Here is an 18182-nt window from a genome sequence, read left to right on the forward strand (position 1 = left end):
CACCTATGGCTTCCTTCCGATGTCGTGTCGCCTACGTACCGCAGACCGGCACATCAACATACTAGCAACTGTGAGCAAAGCTTTCCAGGGCCACCATGATGCTCGCTGAGCGCATTTGGAGCCTGTCCAAGAGCGTTAGGTGCACCTTGTCGCTCAGAACGCAAGCGCAGAACGCGTACTGTTCTGCGACAGGAGGTTATCACCACAGAAGCTTCATCGATACCCCAGGATATAGCCTCCATGTCATCTCTCTAGTCCGCACTAGCCATTGCTAGCTATCTATCCAGCTACTGCTCACAGAGACCTCCGCATTGCTCATTCACCGCAGCGTGCCAGTCTTGCACTTAGTTCGATCGCATGGCATAACCTGTACGACGAGTACACCCACTCACCTTCTTCGATAGGAAGCAAACCACTGCAATACATTCGTCTCATATAGCATGATCGTACGCAGACTATCTCAGCTTACCGTCGATAGCTGCATGTACCCAACGATCCTATACCATACCACATCAAACCGCATCGCACCGCACTTCTGCAGAACAAGATCGACGATCCGTCATGCAAAGCTAACATACGGCCCAGCACTCAACACCCTCGAGACGCCAGCATCGAGGCACAAAAGACCCTGTGCGCGCAGTACGACCAGCTTGTCAAAATCTCCGCACAGATTGCGTTACACCCCAGGATGCACGGCAATAACACCAGGACGCTACGCTACACATAACGCCCTGGTCGCAGCCGCTGAGTCCTACCGCCCTGTCACTGCTTCCGCCCGGACGCGCACCAGGGATGTCGAACTTTATCGATGGCCGACTTTTCACCTTACGGGTTAATTCTTGCGGCGGGGCTTTGTGGGCACGATACACAAGTGAGGTGTGTGGCTGCACAGGGCACAAATGCAGGGTATGTTTCGAGGGCAGCGGTTCACAGCTTGAAGCGTAGGTTTATACTGACAGCTGGCGTGGTAGTGTCAAGCTTTGTGGCGCTTTAGGATATGTTGGGCAGAAGTTAGAGTCGAGGGTGCGTTACGACTACTACGACCGGTACGGGAGATATCCTCCTAGCTCGCGCACTTACTCTTAGTGCTCTTTAGTTGGGTTCTGGTCCCCGGTTGCGGGCTGTTCGAGAAGAAACGTAGACGGTGAGACGGGCCGCTCCGATGTTGTAGGACATGGTCGGCGTTGGGCGTGAAATCAGCAGCCCGAAGTCGGCTGGCGTTCCGAGTGCACATGGAGGAAAGCGAGCAGACGAATGTATACCTTCACACACTCCGTGACTTCGCTCCTCCCGCTATGCTATTCTTGCCTCCACTGCTACTTCACCAGCTACACACATCTCAATATCTACCCTCATACCTTGGACCCTTCCTTTTCAGGCTACATCTTCGTTCCACACGCCCCACGTCCTCTACTGTGAGGCTTGTAAACACATCCAATATCTGTGCCCGGGTATGCACTATGCACCAGATGCGTGCCGTCTAGGCGCGCATGATGTATGGATCACCTCCAGCGATCCTCGTACAAACCCATCTGTCAATCACCTGTCAGCCGACACCCTGGCTCCGCGCCATGAAGTACAGTAGCACGAACAGGCGTTCGCGCCCGTCCTTGGTGACTCCAGCAAGAAACATCTCCGTTCACATGAAAACACGCGTCGTGTACACGCCTATGCTGAACAGATATCGCAGGACTAGATTGTGCGCAGCAACGCGATTCTCTAATCTTCCTGTCTTCCCCCTCGCTTAGCTTAACAAGCATGATCCTGCCAACACATCTCGTCGCATGGAAGCGGAGCTGCGCGCTGCCAGACTTACACGAACAGCTTTCCTTCTATGCTTCCGAGGGTGTTCTTTCCCGCGACAGGCCCGCTGTCCATAGCGCCCGCACGCTATCCTGCCAGTGTGCAAGATCTTGGATATTGTCCCTTGCCTTGAGATTCGAGCTGTATCACTACGTTAACATGCTTGTGTACACCTCTGCCGTTCTGTGACTTGACCTTAAGCATGAACACCCAGGTTGAAACAGAAGTGAAGAGTGCCATGGTAGTATATATACATACAATTGGGAGTTTTATACCACGACGTACACCATTCCTCCAGCTGTAGAACTCTGAAAGATGACTCGCTCGCAGATCGAGATTGCGTGATATGTATGTTGTATTTTGAAAAGATGGCGGGGACAAGCAACGCGAAGGTGAAAAAGTTCCGCTACAGTGGATACGGTCGCAATGACAAGCAAGCCAGCCGAAGTCTGAAGTAGCTCGAAGGTGAGACGCACAGGTAGATGCAAGGCATATCAGAAAGGTTTGCACGCAAGACCAGGTACAGCTAGGGAAAGCATTGTATATATTCACATTACACTGTTGTTCACTCGCAGAATAACTGCTACTCAGAACGCCATTCAGAAACCAGTCCTATGATGTGACATCGAAGCGCTCCTTATCCAGAAACCATTATGATCATAGCCATCCGCGACCAAACGCCCAGCACCGAGCCCGGGTATCGTCATCCCTCAAACGCCAATCTGAGTACCCATCACGCAACTATTCGCTGTCATCGTCAAAGCTCACCTCGCTGGGCTCCTCGTCCTCATCCTCGTCATCACTGACAACGTACTTCGCCGGCTTGGCGGCTGCCCTCCGACCGGGACGCGCCGCACTAGGCTTGGACTTGGGCTTTACAATTGGCTCGTCATCCTCGTCATCGGAGAGGATATCGTTGGCCAGCTCATCTGCGTCGTCGTCCATCAGCTCATCCTCATCTTCGTCCGAATCGATAGCGATAGGCTTCTTAGCATTTGATGCCAGGTCCTTGTTCTTGCCCAAGCGAGCCGCGTAGGCCTTCGCGGCGGGGCTGAGCTGTGTTGTCTTCTTTGCTACCACGGAGGATGCGGCAGGAGCCTTGGACTTCGGGGCGGCTTTGGCTTTGGCCTTGGGTATAGCTTTGACGGGTGCCTTCTTCTTCACGCTGAGGAGTAGGTCGTCGTCCGAGATGTCAGAGTCCATCGTACCCTGGTTGTATTTCTCTGGCGAGCCTTGAGCGAGGGCCTCGTAGTTCGTCTCATCTAAGTCGTCATCATCGGGGATGAGTGTCGGCTTCTGTGCAGCAGCACGACCGTTGAGCTTGGATGCGGCGCCTGTAGCACTAGTCGGGCGAGCAGTAGGAACTGAGAAGAGTGGACGATCGTTCCCGCTAGCACCGATGGTTTTCACCATCATGCTAACGTCAAAATCGTCGTCGCTCATGTTATCGCTGTCGCTGTCCTTATCAACTGCGTAGCTGGTAGCTTTCTTCGTCGCGCCACGGGCAGTGCGACCCTTGGTCACAGTCTCGGCAGGCTTCTTCTTGCTCGCCTCTTTAGCGACGGCAGCGAAGACATCAGAGTCCGACTCTGAGTCGACAGGCACAGGCGTGGGCTTCTTGACATTCTTCGCACCAGCAGGTCGGCCACGTTTCGAAACAGCAGCAGCAGGGGCTGCTGGCGCGGAATCGTCGACGTCCATGGCATCTTCCTCTGCGGGCGGTGGGCTTTTCTTGAGATAGGACAGCATACCAGTTTGCTTCGTAGCGGTAGGCTTTGGCACCTCCGGTCTCTGGGGCTCATCAGGGTCCTTTTTAAGATAACTGAGTAGACCACCAGTCTTCGGCTTGGCCTTCTTCTTAGCAGGGCCGTAGTCGGAGAATTCGTCAGAGTCGGAGTCGGAGCCCGCCCTCTTCTTCTTACGCTTGCCACCCTTGGAGGCACCAATTCCGAGCTTCTTAGATGTGCGACGGCTCATGCTCGCTATCTTCTTCTTGCGCTTGGCTTCATCGTCGAGCTGCAGGTTCCACTCCTCCACGAAATCGTCAAGGTCTCGCGTCCAAAGGTCCCGCGGCGTTAGCTTCTGAAGAGCGTCGATTTCCAACTCCTTGTCACCAATCTGCCTCTGGAGCTTCTCGACACGTTCTTGAGTTAAAGACCAAATAGCCATCTGCAATTCGTTAGACGTGGTCTCGTGAATAGTGAAGCTAGTAAACTTACGCCAAGCAGGTAGTCGTAGTCGCTTGCGCCAGCCGCCACATCGCGGTCGTTCTCTTCATCGTCTTGTTGCGCGTCCTCTTGCTCACCAGCCTTCTTAGCATCCGTGACCTTGGGAAACGGGGTGAAACCAAGTTTCTTCAGCTCTTCGACAAGAACAGCCTTCTTCTTCTTGGATACGACAAGCTTGCCGTCAATTATCATTTGGATAAAGCGAGCTTGGTTGGTCATTTTGGTGAGATCCTTGTTCAACTCTTCGAGCTGGTGTGACTATAGAGCATTAGATGACGATAAGCATAGCAGACCAGGGATCTTACCTTGCGCTTCTCATAGTACCGCAAACGGATGTGATAGAACTCCTCCATGATGTCAAGGACAGTGGCATACTTGTGAATACGACCTTGCGAATCAAAGGCAACCAAATTAGTGGTAGCCACGGTCGAAGAGAGCTTGAAAGTATCCTCGAGACCTTTGGCTCGGGCGGCCTGCATGTGCTTGTCCTCCATCTTTATGATGAAGTGGACCCTGTCCGGTGTATTGTAGTCAACGTAGTCTTTGATGATTGAAGGCACCTTCTCCGCCTTGATGATGTCCTCTAGTTTCTCCTTGAAGTCCTGGGACCAGTACCGCACAGGCAGTTCCGTGATTTCGAGCTCATTTTCGCCAGTCTCTCGGATGATACCAGTGAATTTGTAGCGATCGTTAGGAAGCTCTTCGGTTTGTCCAGTGAATCCGCGGAACCAAGGAGCCATAGGTTGCATGTCTTCTTTCGAGCTGCCATCCCGCATGCGGATTCTTAAATTCTCCACAATCTCAAGAGGATTATAATTCGGGATAGAAGAACTCCATCCGGTTCCGATACCGTCCGAGCCATTCACAAGCACCATGGGCAAAATCGGCACGTACATCTCCGGCTCGATTTTGTTTCCATCTGATTCGCCGTATTTGAGGAGGGCGTCGTCTTGCGGATGAAAAATTCGTCGTGCGAAGGGTGAGAGACGGGTGTAGATGTACCTGGCGGAGGCAGCATCCTTGCCACCTTGAAGTCGCGATCCGAAATTGCCACTTGGCTCTAAGCAGTTGATATTGTTCGATCCCACGAAGTTCTGGGCAAGACCGACGATGGTCCCTTGCATAGAAGCCTCACCATAAGCGTAATCAGTAGTACCAGAAACGGAACCAGCGAGATCGACTACTTTGACGTCCTTCTTGAGGTTTCGTCGAAAGCACGTGTAGAGAACCTTGCGCTGACCGGGCTTGAAGCCATCGATAATCGAAGGAATAGATCGCATATTGTCCGCCATGCTGAACAGGATGAGCTCTTTGTTGACGAAGTCGTCGTAAGTGATCTCTTTCGTAGTCAGGTCAAGATGGTTGCCAGGAACAAAATCCCGCAACCACTCCTTACGAGCGTCGGCTTTCTTCTTAGAGAAGGCAAGCTCAATGAGCTCCTCTTCTTGTGCCCGCATCGTATGGAAGGCCTTCATGTGCGTGTCGAGATCGCGGAAGTAGATCTGAGCGTCTTCGGGACCGCTGGTACCCAATCCCTTGTAGTACTTGTGATCCCAACCCTTCTCGTACCTATGCTGTTCTTTCCACTCCTCGTATTCGGGCATGGAGAAGAAGCTCTTCAGTCCTCGAGGATTCTTTGGGTCGCCCTTCCACACTTTGACAATAGGAGTGATGAACTCCATCAGGAAACTCGGGATTTTAAGCAAGCTAGGGAAACTGACATTGCAAGAAGTTGATCAACAAGCCTTTGATATGACTACCATCGTGATCCTGATCCGTCATGATCATGATGTGGCCGTAGCGGAGACCCTTTGTGTCAGTGTATTCCTTCTTGTGCTGAAGACCGATGAACTTCTTGATGTTCTGTATTTCTTGGTTTTTAGAGATCTGGTCGATGGAAGCGTCGCGAACATTGAGAAGTTTACCACGAAGGGGAAAAACGCCGAAATAGTCAGGATCGACCACCGCACGTCCAGCCAAGGCGAGAAGGGCAGCGGAGTCACCTTCAGTCAAGATGAGAGTGCACAAGTGACCATCCTTGGTGCCTGCTCTGTTCGCATCAGTGAGCTTGGAGTTGCTCATGCGACTTCGCTTGTTGCCATCAGTCTTCTTCAGCAGTTGATCGGCTTTCTGCTGAGCGAAATGCATGATATTCTGGATAACCTCGGTCTTCTCGATTGCCTTCAGAAATTTGTCGCTCAAAATAGGTTTACTGCCAAACTGGCTCGCTTTTGTCGTGAGCTGCTCTTTCGTTTGCGACGTGAAGGCGGGGTTCACGATCGAACAATTGACGAAGAGGAATATGTGGTTCTTGATCTGAGCTGGCTTGAGCTTGACGCCACCCTTATTCTTCTTGTTGACGATTGCAAGCAACTTCTCGACGATCTGGTCGGCAATGTAGTTGACGTGTGTACCACCCGATGCCGTGGCAATCGAATTCACGAATGACACTTGATTGAAAGCTCCATCTGAGACGGCAAAACCGATATCCCAGCGGTCGTGGCGGTCTGTAATAATCACGTCTTTGTCTTCCTCGGACTTGCCCTGTTCAAGGCGAATGGCCTTGGTGTACATCTCCATGTACTTGGAGAAACTGGTAACCTTAACGCGATCGCCGTTAAGGTACACCTCTTGACGCTACGAAGAGTGCCAGCCATGTCGTACGTCCGGCGTTTGACGAGAGCTTCGAAGTCGTCGTCAATACCTTCCATGCCAAACTTCTCGAAGTCGGCTTTGTAAGAGACCTTGGTATAGTCGTCCGTCTTGATGTCGGTGATCTTGGCTTTGCCCATCTTGCTCATGTTCTCCGTCCACGTCTGCCTATATTTCTTCTTCTGTTTTGAGTCAACCGTCTCTAGGTTGAATTCTTTACTGAAGACGTTGCAAAGTTTGGCACCGTAACCGTTGCGACCGCCCGTGACCTTCGCCTGGTTATCATCGTAGTTGGATGAAGTCAGCAAGTGACCAAAAATCATCTCGGGCACGTAGATGCCGTGCTCCTTGTGAATCTCGATCGGGATACCCTTTCCATCGTTTCTTACTGAGATTTCACCGGATTCGCGATCCAGTGTCACCCGGATCTCGCTCATGTTCTTATCGTTCTGCTTGTTGTCGGCCGCGTTTACGAGAATTTCGTCGAAGATCTTGTAGAGACCAGGCACGTAGGAAACTTCGCGGAACTCCATGGCCTCGGTCGTCGAGTTGTACACCCACATCTTGTCCGAGGTTCGCTCGACGGAGCCGATGTACGTGTCCGGTCTTGCCATGATGTGTTGCAGATGCGTAAGCTGCAGCATTGTTAGTTTTTAGCAGCGCAATAGTGGGAGCAGAAGTCACCATCTGGTATTTGCTACTCGCGCCACCGGCTTTTGCCTTGCCACTAGGCGCCGAATCGTCTATTCCGTCCATCATGTCGAAGCTCTCGTTGGCAATGCTTGCGAGGGGCTTGCCGCTCGACTTCTTCGGTGCGGGAGCCTTCTTCTGCTTTGGAGGTGTGTCGGCGAGTAGCGAGTCGTCTTCATCATCGAGAGCATCGTCGTGGACGTCTATGTCCGAGTTTTCGTCAGCGGAATCATCTTTGCGCTTCTTCTTTGGCGCTGCCTTGGCCTTCGCAGGCGCTTTTGTTTTGGGTGGAGCGGAGGGGTCTTTTGGCGGTCGTCCTCGGGACTTTGCGGGCCCGGCGGCCTTCTTGGGTGCTGCAGGCTTCGCTTTGGTAGTCTTTGTAGGTTTGGCAGGCGGTGCGAAGTCAGAGCTGGCGCCGTCGTCAAAGTCCGATTGGAGCAGCGAGTCGTCCATCGTGGCAAAGGTCAAAGAAAAAGTCCCTCAGGACAAGAAAGGTAAAGAAAACAACGTTTGCGCCCAGGCCAGCAAGAGACGTGGCAGGCGAAGCAGCGAGAAGGGAGCAACGTGGTGGAGAGGCGGACGCTGCGGGCGTGTTTTGATCGCGCTCCTGTGTTTTGGTTCGTGTTGTTGCCGCGACGAACGAATCATTGCGCGCTAGGGTCCGCGCTAACTTCAGCGCCTAACCCTTCGAGGAGGCGTGCTCGATCCCATCCCTCTCACCTCACTGCAATCTCCCACCTGCGACTGATGAGCGAGAGCGATGAGCGATGGGTGATGAGTGATGAAGGTGAGCCGAGTCAATTGGTAGGTCCTATAGAGCGGATGCAATTGTTTGCGTAGTATTACCTGTGTACAGCTCCAACGCCATCAAGCTAGCACTGAGTTTGAAGCAAATAATTAGCAGCTTTGAAGCTTATTCTGGCATCGCGGGGCTTTGGCACTTGCACTACGAACACGATCAATATAGACATCCAAATCTACTCATCTCTGCACTCGATGAGTGTTGATGCGGATAGAAACATGGCGCCCGAAGCGGTTAGCGTTATGAAACATTGGTAAGCACGCGCGCATCGTTCTTGCCGTCTCCGGTGCCGGTTGTTTATCAGCACATCTTTCTTGACAGACTCATGGTTCCAACACATCATGACGGCGACTCCCCTCTCAAAGCGCAAGTCATGCAACGAATGCGTGAAGGCGAAGCGGAAGTGCGGCATGGAGCTACCCAAATGCAGTCGATGTGCGAAGAAGGACATTACATGTGCCTATCCTAGCAAGATGGTGGTTGCAGAACTGCCAATACCAGAACTCGACTTTCCTTGGTTGGACGATTTCTTGCACGACCCTGATTCCCTGCCATGGGAAGGAGCGCTACAGCCACAGCTCGAGGTCGCCTCCGCAGCATCCGCAAACTATTCTGGCAGCTCTGCATCCGATATCCAGCACTTGTCGAGACTCGCTCCACTGGGTGTTGAGAGCGTCGATGCGCCAAATCGATCAGCATTGGCACGTACAGAGATGGAAGCCGCCCTTCACCGCTTCAAAACATGGCCTGAGAAGTGGGTCAAAGAGGGGAAAGCACCCTTCATCCATCCGCGGTTGTATACGAATGACATGCCAAAGGCGCTCCAAGATGCATATGCTGCCTGTGCCATCTACTCAACCAAGACTGACCAGAACGCATTTGTTGCCTTCAGCGTCATAGAGTCGAAAGCGAACGAGCTGTTGCGATCACCGGACCAGGGGTCCTGGACCTCGCTCGAGCTGTTAGCTGCTGTGCAAGCGTTACTCATCTTCCAGTTCATCAGACTGTTTGATGGTGATATACGTCAGCGTACGTTGACTCCAAGCAAAAGGCTGGCTATCTTATGGATAGCTTGTGTTGCGTTGCATTTGCCTGGTCACATAGACAGTCGCTAACTTGTTCATACGCGTTCAGGCACACAAGCTGAGAGAGCAGAATCAGTGCTAGAGGCGTGGACCAATAAACTCAACAGAATCACGACTACAGACCGAAGCTACACCACCGATACTGCACCATCCTGGCGATCGTGGATCTTCTCCGAGTCCGTAAGACGTACTAGCACTATGAGCGTCTTCTTGTCTGGGATCTATGCACTTGTCAAACACGGCTACTGCACACGAGGTCAACAGGTTTCTGCACATTCTTTTACGGCCCAACGAAAACTCTGGGACGCTACTGGTCCGCTTGAGTGGCAGCGAGTCAAGGAGAATCATGATCCCTTCTGGACCCCGGGTATGTGCATGCTTTCGTAATCCCCGATGGTGACCGTCTGTAACTACCACAGCCATACTCGTGCCTTCAGTTATGAACAGCCTTGCAAAAATACTCGAAGAAAATCGCAGCTAATCTTGTACTTCCAACATAGGCATGAACTTCGATCATGTCATCAGCTACGGAAGCGGCCACGAGCTGGACGATTTTGGCATGGTGATGCTGATCACTTACAAGGGCCAGGACACAGTGGACCATTGGCTAACCGTATCACAAGAGGCACCCATTGCTGCTTTGGACCTCCACGAAAGTGTGTTGAGCATGGTGCAAGGCAATGCTACATGTCATTGAATTTGTATGCTGCATGGACCAAGATGTAATTTGGAGCAATCGTTCCAGCCGCCACCATGGATATGAAGCAACGCACGAGGTGTGGCTCACGTAGCAACGCTCCCCCGCGGCCGGAAGCGCACATTCAGGGGTGGCATCCACCAAAAGTAGTGCACCCTGCAGCCAGATATCCAGTCTCGACTGCTCTCGAGAAGCTCCATGTCATACGTGTAAATCATCTTCGCCAGTTGCAGAGACATCTGGGAAAACGCGAGACTACAAATATTAGCGTTGTCCAAAATTATTGCAACCCACTTACCGCTTTCCTGGGCAGACTCTAGGCCCGAGTCCGAACGGTTGGCTTGCGTCCTTGACATCCCGGCAATCTGGATCGATCCAGCGCTCCGGTTTGAAAGCGTACGGGTCATGAAAATAGCGCTCATCATGACTCGGTGACCACGCAGACACGTACACTTCAGTCTGACAAGTGTTAGCAATGAGCAAGAAGAATCGAGGGACGGTTCTGGCATACTCCTTGAGGGACATAAATACCCTCAATCATTGTTCCAGGCGAGACACGCGGCAGACCCTGCGGCACTGCGGGATGTATCCTCATGCCTTCCTTTAGCACCGCCTGAAGGTACGGTAGCTTGAGAAGCGAGGCAACGTCCATATCGTGAGTGGACTTGAAAGCCCCTCGAACTTCGCGCTGAAGCTCGTCACGCTTTTCCGGATCTCTGAGCAAGTAGTACAGGATACCAGTCATAGACGTTGCTTGGGTCTCCCCTGCTGCAACACTAAAGATGCGTTAGGAAATTTGCAAATTCATCGAAAAATCTCGACTGAAGGTATACGTACCTGAAAGTGAACAAGTGGGACGCCATTTCCTCTTCAGTCACATCGCCTTTGTGAACTTTCTCGACACAGTTGTCGAAGAAATCATTCTGCGGTCCAGATCTTTTCAGGCGTCTGTCTCAATGGTTAGATCAACGTCTCGTTTAGTCCATCAAGACGCCACTACCCACTTTGCAGTCTGGTCTTTGGAGTACTTGACGATTTTTCCGCGGACACCCTGTAACCATTTCATCGGGATCAACTTGAGTATTGGTACGACCAAAGGAAGTCGCCTGAAGTTGTCTGCGATGTTGATTATGAAGAAAAGAGGCAAAACAAGGGTGAGCCATTCGTGTGCACTCTCTGTAGCGAGTCGTTAGTTGTAACTCTAGGCTTTCCGGTACGGCACACGAACCTCTCACAAGACATGCGAACGATTCTCCAAAAGCCATCTTCGTCCCTAGATCGAAGCCGAAGTACAGAAACCACTGGCCCATGTCCATCCCCCCTTCAGTATCGCCCAGCTTCCCAATCTTATCCACGAATAGACTGACAAACTGCTGCATGATCGGCTCTTGTTGTACCAAGTTTCGATTGGACAAAGCGTCCGCGAACAAGTCGCGCTTCTGAGCCGCAAGATGGTAGTCTCGCTCTGAGCCGATGGATCCTTCGTCGAAGCCAAGACCTATCATGTCCCAGAACTCGTTCTTGGTGATAGGTGCGCCCTTCTGGACGCCGTAAACGGATTTCCAAGCACTGACGCTGGCAAAGGAGAGCTCGTTGGGGCTCACGCGTATCACATCTCCTGGTTTTCCGTCAGCTTCCGAGCAGATTCGGTCAAGAGCTGTACACACCGTAGCGTTTATGCGCCTTCTCGATATGGAGGCTGGAGAGAGAAGAACGAGGTCAGCGTGGTTTATATGTATACACCCAGATCATACTTACTGCCAGTGGCCGCCCATACAATACCGGAAACGCCATAATAACGTTGCTTTTGCCAACAATGGCCCAGGGACATCTTTGAGCGGATGGAAATAAAGATTGTACACGACCTGACCGATACCAGAGGCAACAAACTGTTCACGAGTCAGCAACTGTGTAATGTAGATCTCAAGCACAGTGAGTAATTACCAAAGCTATGACAGCGCGCAACACCAAAGCACCGCTTGGACCTCCGGCTTGCAGGCTTTCATCGTGCCATTGCGCTGAGACGTTTTGTGGCACATCCATGGTGTCCTATCTGGTTCGAAATGCCGGCGAAGGGAAACCTCAGTCAATTACAAGACAATCTTGAAAGAGGGGACGGCAATGTGAAAAGGGCCGAAATCGTGCACTCTGAAAAGCTGGGAAGAGAGCACCAGCCAATTTCACGCCAGCATAAACTTGCCGCAGCGGGCCGCAGTGAAAAGTTCGAGCTTCTCACGCTAATAGCGGGACCTGGGGTCTAGGAATGGAGCACCAGACACCGAGGGCAGGTACAGTCGATACCACGCCACAGGCCTGCATGTAGCCCCCTGGCACCGGGAGAAGTGGACATCTCTGCAAAACTCACTATACCCTACCACCCACGTCAAGCGCGCTTATCTTTTACTCCACGTGTACTTTGCGTGGCTTTGACGCGTGTAGCGACGCTGGCCAAGCTCACGGAGATGCCGTACGACGCAAATGTCTGGGGCTTGCGGCAGGACCCGGACCCTTGAAGAGAACCCCACAATAACGGGCATACGATATGGAACGTGCTCAGCCAGGATGTGCCACCTTCGACTTGTACCGTAGTAGGCATCGCCCGATAATCCTCAGGCCCCAAGCGCGAGAAGGATAAAATTTTCACCTAATGCAGCTCAGGCGCTGCAAACAATGCATCGAAAAGAATCCTATCTCAATCCTTCCCTTGGGTCGTCGAAAGGAAACCCTGTCAAGGCTGGTATTTCGCGCCGGCAAGGATCGTCACCAATTATCAAAATGCCGGAATGAACGTATGCAGCTGAACTTGGCTAGGGTGGCCGAACCGCGTCGCCTGCGGAAGCAGCATACCGCAGCCGAACATGTCCAGGAGGTGTGCATCGTCTATGTAAAACTCGTAACCATCGGACAGTACGCGCCTTCCGCTCGCTTGCGAGTAAATCCCTCCACGTTTCGGTTAGCTGCAGTCCGCGCCAGTATACTTCTGCTGTAACGAAACCTACCCACGCACACGGGATGCTCGAGTGAGCACGTGTAGAGATTGTCTTCGGCCCTCAAGTCCAGTAAATTGGTTGACACAGCATCATTTAGGAAATTGATGTGCACTGCAGTCTGTGGTCGAGCACGTGCCTCAACTGCGGTCAACGACCCACGATTCAGGAACCTTACCGCAGTATCCACAATGTCCCACCATGGGGAGGATATTATGAAGACGTACCAGAAACACGGCAACTCTCCCGTTAGGTTCGCTACCGCCCGGAGGTAACCTTTGACTATTGGTTAGACCGGTTGCCTCTGCCAGTGTGTTTGTATGGACGCAGACATAGGTCGTAAGATACATGACTCCACGTCCACTGCCATTTTCGATCATTCTTGCATGATCTCGGTGCCAATATTACGCCGACCAACGTTTTAGTGCCTTTTGGCATGCACTCCGCCCACTCCAGCGGACTCCAAGTTCCTACCGAGCCGTACATGCGATTACAGATGCAGTCGACGTTGACGCAAGTGGTTACCGACATCAAACGCGCCATACGAGTTACTGTGTAGTTTATCAAGGATCTTGTTACCCTGATACACGTGTCACACGCGTGGTATCCGCCGGAAGAAGCGCGTTTCGCGCAGGTGGACGCTTTCTCCACGCATAGTGACAGATACCATCAACCCTATTTGACAGTACCCTCGTATCCTGACGTTGTCGCAGTTTGTATGCCTCACGCCATTGTGTTCACGGAGCATGAGACGACCATACGAGCCGCGGGAGCCGGTGGAGCTCAGACGGGAAGACGCCATCTTCATGGTCACTCCACTTTAAACTCTTCCTAAAGAGCAGGGTAGATGACTAGCATTTCGATAAATATGGGTCGCGACATTGTGGCGATCACTGCGAATACAATCTACGCCTGAGATAGTGGTCAAGAGAGGATATCAGAAGAACAAGAATTTGACCGAGAGTGGGACTTCCCAGTTGTCTCGTATCTTGCTGTGCCAAGTATCGTCCAAGCTTTCCTTCACGCCAATGAGAGGAATGAATGGTAAAGTGCGGCCCGTTAGGATCCGCGCGCCTAACCCAGGTGCCGCACGTCGGCGTCTACTCTGTACGTAGGATCCAATTTTCTCCTACGCCGCCTCGTCTGGCAGTTAGGCGATTGAAACTGGTCTGGACTGACAATGCTGCGAAATCGCTCCAATTTCCGTCGACCAGAAATGTTCCCTCGATGGCAGTACCTCCGTAGCAAGTATCGCCTGATGTCGGTAGCTTGACGCGGGATGATGGAAATGTGCCAGCTTCTGTTGCTGGCTGTCTGCACAGACTTTGCACTGGAACAGGTACAGGGGGAACTACTATCAAGATCTCTGGGCGAATGCCCACGCCGCATCCCCACCCTCGTAGACTTCTCCACAAAGGGACATCGCGCGTTCTCAAGAGCGCTTTGATCCCATGTACCATGTACAAGTATGGTCATGGGAGGGAGATCTCTGCTCCTGCGCAAGTCCAATCCTCAACTCTTCCTCTGAACGTGTCATATAACGAGGTTGTTCCTGACCGCTTCCCTAGCAATCCTTCTCCCGCGGTCCCACCAGTTGAATATCCGCTCCTCTGACTCTGAGCATCCACATAAGCTTTCACACCTTCAGCCATGCCTTTGTTAGAAACCCCCTTATATTCACAGCTAGTCCGCCGTTTTCGGGACATCCTTCCCACGGGACAGCCCGTTCCCGTCGCAGAAGTCACAGATGGGCCTGTCCTCACCAGCACAGACGGCTCCACGATACCACCACCCGCGCCAACAGATCTCCCGTACCTGCCTCGGGACATACGACCCACCATCTTAGAAGCCAAATTACACCCAAACACCAGGCAAATCGTCGAAGAATGCCACGCTTTCTTCCTGAAGCACTGGCCATTCCCGTCCGACAAGCACAGAAAGCGCTTCTGTGATGAGGGCTACGCATGGTTCAATTGCATTTTGTGCCCCATGGGCCTAGACGACCGCATGGTCGGCGTGTGTAAGTTTCTAACGACCGGCTTCCTGATCGACGACATGCTGGATCGCATGTCCGTAGAAGAGGGAAAGGCGCACAACACCGTCGTCATCGCGTGCTCCCGTGGCGAACGACTTCCCGACCGCGAGAAGCCCGCGCAGTGGATCATGTACGACCTTTTTGAGGAGTTCCGAGCCATCGACAAGGCACTTGCGGATATGCTGCTTGGGTACACAATTGACTTCTTCGAGGCGCAGACGGATGCAGACCGGTCGAAACCGAAAAGCTTGAAGGATTACTTTGAATATCGACATGCGGATCTCGGCAAAGGGTAAGCCACCATGCCTTTCAGCTCTGCTTTGAAGATGCTGACTTGCGTTCCACAGCTTCATGTCAGGCGTCATGTGCTTCTCTATGGGCCTTCACATGAAGCCCGCCGAGCTTGCCCTCGTGCAACCCCTCGAAATGAACGTCATGCGCCACGTCACACTTGTTAACGACATCGCATCCTACGAAAAGGAAGTCCTCGCCGCAGGCAAGGGCTTCGCGCTTGGACAGCTATGCTCGGCGGTCCCCATCGTAATGACTGCGTGTGGCCTCAACGAGCATAGCGCTATGCGCGTCATGTGGGAGACGTCAAGGGAGCTTGAACACCAGCACTTTGTGCTTCTAGAGGAGGTAACGAAGCAGTGCGATAGCGAGGCGGTAAAGTTGTATGCGAAGGGGCTGGAGTTTCAAGCTGCGGGCAATGAGCGATGGAATTTATTGACGCCAAGGTATAATCGATCGGCTGGACTGCCGTTCGCCGAAGGGAGAATCTGGGGGTGATTGCTCTCTCTTTCCATATCCGGCGTTGTTGTATCTCTGGAGGGGGCAATCGCGAATTGGCGTTTGGCAGCAAAGGCAGAAGGCGATACGCACAAGCAGAAAGTTCAAAGAATACCCCGTGCAATTCCATGAAAATCTGTGCAAGGCACCTTGCATCCCCATCTTCTACGTATCTTGTCCTCCAACTAATGCACTTGCGTATGCGACACTCTGTGACCGTGACGTCGGCCTCCCTCACCCTGCCAAGCGCCTGCATGGTCTCGCACGCATGGTCTCGCACGCACTTCGGTACCCAACATTCTACACCACCCAACATCGCAGTGTGTACGCATGAGGTTGCGGTCGGAATTGAGTTTACACCTTGCGGCAGCTAAGCTAGCCGGCCGTATACGAGACGGGCGCTAAGAATGTTTCGGGGCCAAGGTCACCACATTGAGATATTTGGTCTGGGTGATCATTGTTTTCCCCCAAGCGAAGAGCGGAAACATATCTTTCCAATTAGTTTTCCAGTGTGTAACAAAAAGCTGTGTCTTCCAAAGCTGCGAGGAGTAAATGGCGCATCAACAACATAGATGCAGGCGTGGCAATGATGCGCCTACCACTATGGCTGTAGTATTTTGGCACCAGAGGCGAAGAATTATCCTAGGGTGTGCTGAAGCTTCCATAGTCTCGAGATGAGACGTTCTTCTCAAGGTCGGTTGAACCTCTGACATGCTGTTCATTTAATCGTTATATTTTGCAGGGTTGGCTCTCTGCCATTCGCATGTATGGAACGAATGCGATGGCTCAAGAACAACATTGTTCCCATATCACGCGTCATTGGTCCACGTTCACTACCACTTATTGGATTCTCGGCGGATTGATTGCTTTGCTATGCAACGGCGCTACGTCAGACTGAATGAACCCCGCCTTTGTATCTCAAAACCGTAAGAGTCTGCCATTTCCCCCCTTTTACTCAACAATATCTTCTCACATCCATTAAAGAGATTCAGATTTCCCCTTTCAAGAAAACGCCGTTATATTACATGATGAATGCAGATCACAAACTCGCTGAAGTGGAGCGCATCCTTGATTATGCATTCGCAAACAAGTTGCTTTGCGCTGAGTCTCTTCAAATGGCAGCCCCGCAAAGTCTTCTCATGATTAATGGTCAAGCCCACCAGGTCGGCGCGAACAAGCGTCTCGCTGTGCTGGGCGACGCAGTAGCGACGCAGGTACTCTGCGAAGTATGGTTCAACGACCGTGACCAGAATGGTAAGTTCGCGCACTGGTGGTTCGTACGCTCCGTCGTCTTTACCAACGATTTTACAGGAAATCCCCGGACGCTTTCCGCCTGGACACTTATCCGCCAGGACACACTCAGCAATGGATCTCTAGCAAGTCTGGGCAACTTGCTCGGCTTAGCTGTCACGATCATTGCAGCACCAGGACACGAGGGTATGCCAGGAACGGTGATGATGGCCACCGCCATGGAGGCAATTCTTGGTGCTGTCTACGAGGATGGAGGGGACGCAGCCGTCAGGCACGTCATGGCCCACATCGGCCTGAACCAGCAAGTGGTAATGTCAAAATACCCTTATCAGCACTTGAGTGGATTATCACTATTAACTAATATGCTACTTCTAGATACGGGGTGTGGACGCCCCCAGGAACCCCCCTGAGAGGGCACGAAAGGTCTCTTTGAGCGAGCCAGTCGGGATTTCGTATTACATCTTCGGCTTGACCCCGAAGCCTGAAGATCTAATCCGAACTCGCCTGGCTCCTCAAAGAGACCTTTCGTGCTCTCTCAGGGCGGATCCTGGGGGCCTCCACACGAGTCGGATCTCCGAGCATGCATACACTCGGCCGCGTGGTGGCTTGTGACGAACTGCTGCGCCGCCGGGTGCATATACGATGCTCTTTATGAACGTGTCCTAACTGTTTCCCTTTAGACAGGTAATTGATGTCCTTTCTTGTGGGGAGGGTATCGACGTGTTGGATCCCGCTGCTTGGAGGATTGCGAACACTGACCAGATTCACTTTTTGCTTTCCTATCCTGCTATTGCGTTCTGACTGCGTTCAATCACAATAGACTCAACTCTATCCCATAAGGACTGCCTTTGGAAGCAATGGATTCAACTCCATCGCGTAGGTTCTGGCTTCGCGGTCTGGTTCATAAATAGAAATTTAAATACACTCTTTTATCTCGCACAAGACATCGGCGACTATTAACGTGCATACACGCTCTAAGAGAAGCAAGATAGCGAAGTATGTGACAGCACTGTGTCTAGGTTAGATTATAACAACCGCCCTAGCCTTCAAACTAGTCATGTAATTCACTGCAACAGCTTTCAATAGCCAGGCCATCACTATCGTGAACACTATACATTCAGCCGCAGTAACTCTGCAACGCCAACAACACCACGCTATGCACG

At 52.1% G+C, this 18182-nt stretch overlaps 5 protein-coding genes across 5 annotated transcripts; 3 read left to right on the plus strand and 2 right to left on the minus strand.

Annotated features, from left to right (window-relative positions):
• Positions 1 to 2544: 2544 nt before the first annotated feature.
• Positions 2545 to 7826, minus strand: TOP2 (DNA topoisomerase 2; the record flags this gene model as incomplete). The annotated part of the gene is made up of 6 exons (XM_056210043.1): positions 2545 to 3972; positions 4023 to 4289; positions 4337 to 5685; positions 5753 to 6668; positions 6710 to 7318; positions 7368 to 7826. 6 exons carry the CDS (start codon positions 7824 to 7826, stop codon positions 2545 to 2547), a joined length of 5028 nt encoding a protein of 1675 aa, XP_056076865.1.
• A 690-nt stretch (positions 7827 to 8516) lies between these two features.
• On the plus strand, positions 8517 to 9957 carry N0V89_001230 (uncharacterized protein; the record flags this gene model as incomplete). Its single annotated transcript, XM_056210044.1, has 4 exons — positions 8517 to 9204; positions 9310 to 9440; positions 9525 to 9627; positions 9761 to 9957. 4 exons carry the CDS (start codon positions 8517 to 8519, stop codon positions 9955 to 9957), a joined length of 1119 nt encoding a protein of 372 aa, XP_056076866.1.
• Positions 9958 to 10251: 294 nt separating this feature from the next.
• N0V89_001231 (uncharacterized protein) lies at positions 10252 to 12000 on the minus strand (the record flags this gene model as incomplete). The annotated part of the gene is made up of 6 exons (XM_056210045.1): positions 10252 to 10416; positions 10469 to 10733; positions 10795 to 10905; positions 10962 to 11133; positions 11186 to 11614; positions 11934 to 12000. 6 exons carry the CDS (start codon positions 11998 to 12000, stop codon positions 10252 to 10254), a joined length of 1209 nt encoding a protein of 402 aa, XP_056076867.1.
• Positions 12001 to 14594: 2594 nt separating this feature from the next.
• Positions 14595 to 15768, plus strand: N0V89_001232 (uncharacterized protein; the record flags this gene model as incomplete). The annotated part of the gene is made up of 2 exons (XM_056210046.1): positions 14595 to 15271; positions 15327 to 15768. 2 exons carry the CDS (start codon positions 14595 to 14597, stop codon positions 15766 to 15768), a joined length of 1119 nt encoding a protein of 372 aa, XP_056076868.1.
• A 1115-nt stretch (positions 15769 to 16883) lies between these two features.
• N0V89_001233 (uncharacterized protein) lies at positions 16884 to 17429 on the plus strand (the record flags this gene model as incomplete). Its single annotated transcript, XM_056210047.1, has 1 exon — positions 16884 to 17429. The coding sequence occupies one exon, from the start codon at positions 16884 to 16886 to the stop codon at positions 17427 to 17429; it is 546 nt and encodes a 181-aa protein (XP_056076869.1).
• Positions 17430 to 18182: the final 753 nt, after the last annotated feature.

The sequence above is a fragment of the Didymosphaeria variabile genome (genome assembly GCF_027946475.1).
Source record: "Didymosphaeria variabile strain IMI 356815 chromosome Unknown scaffold_1, whole genome shotgun sequence".
NCBI lineage: Eukaryota > Fungi > Ascomycota > Dothideomycetes > Pleosporales > Didymosphaeriaceae > Didymosphaeria > Didymosphaeria variabile.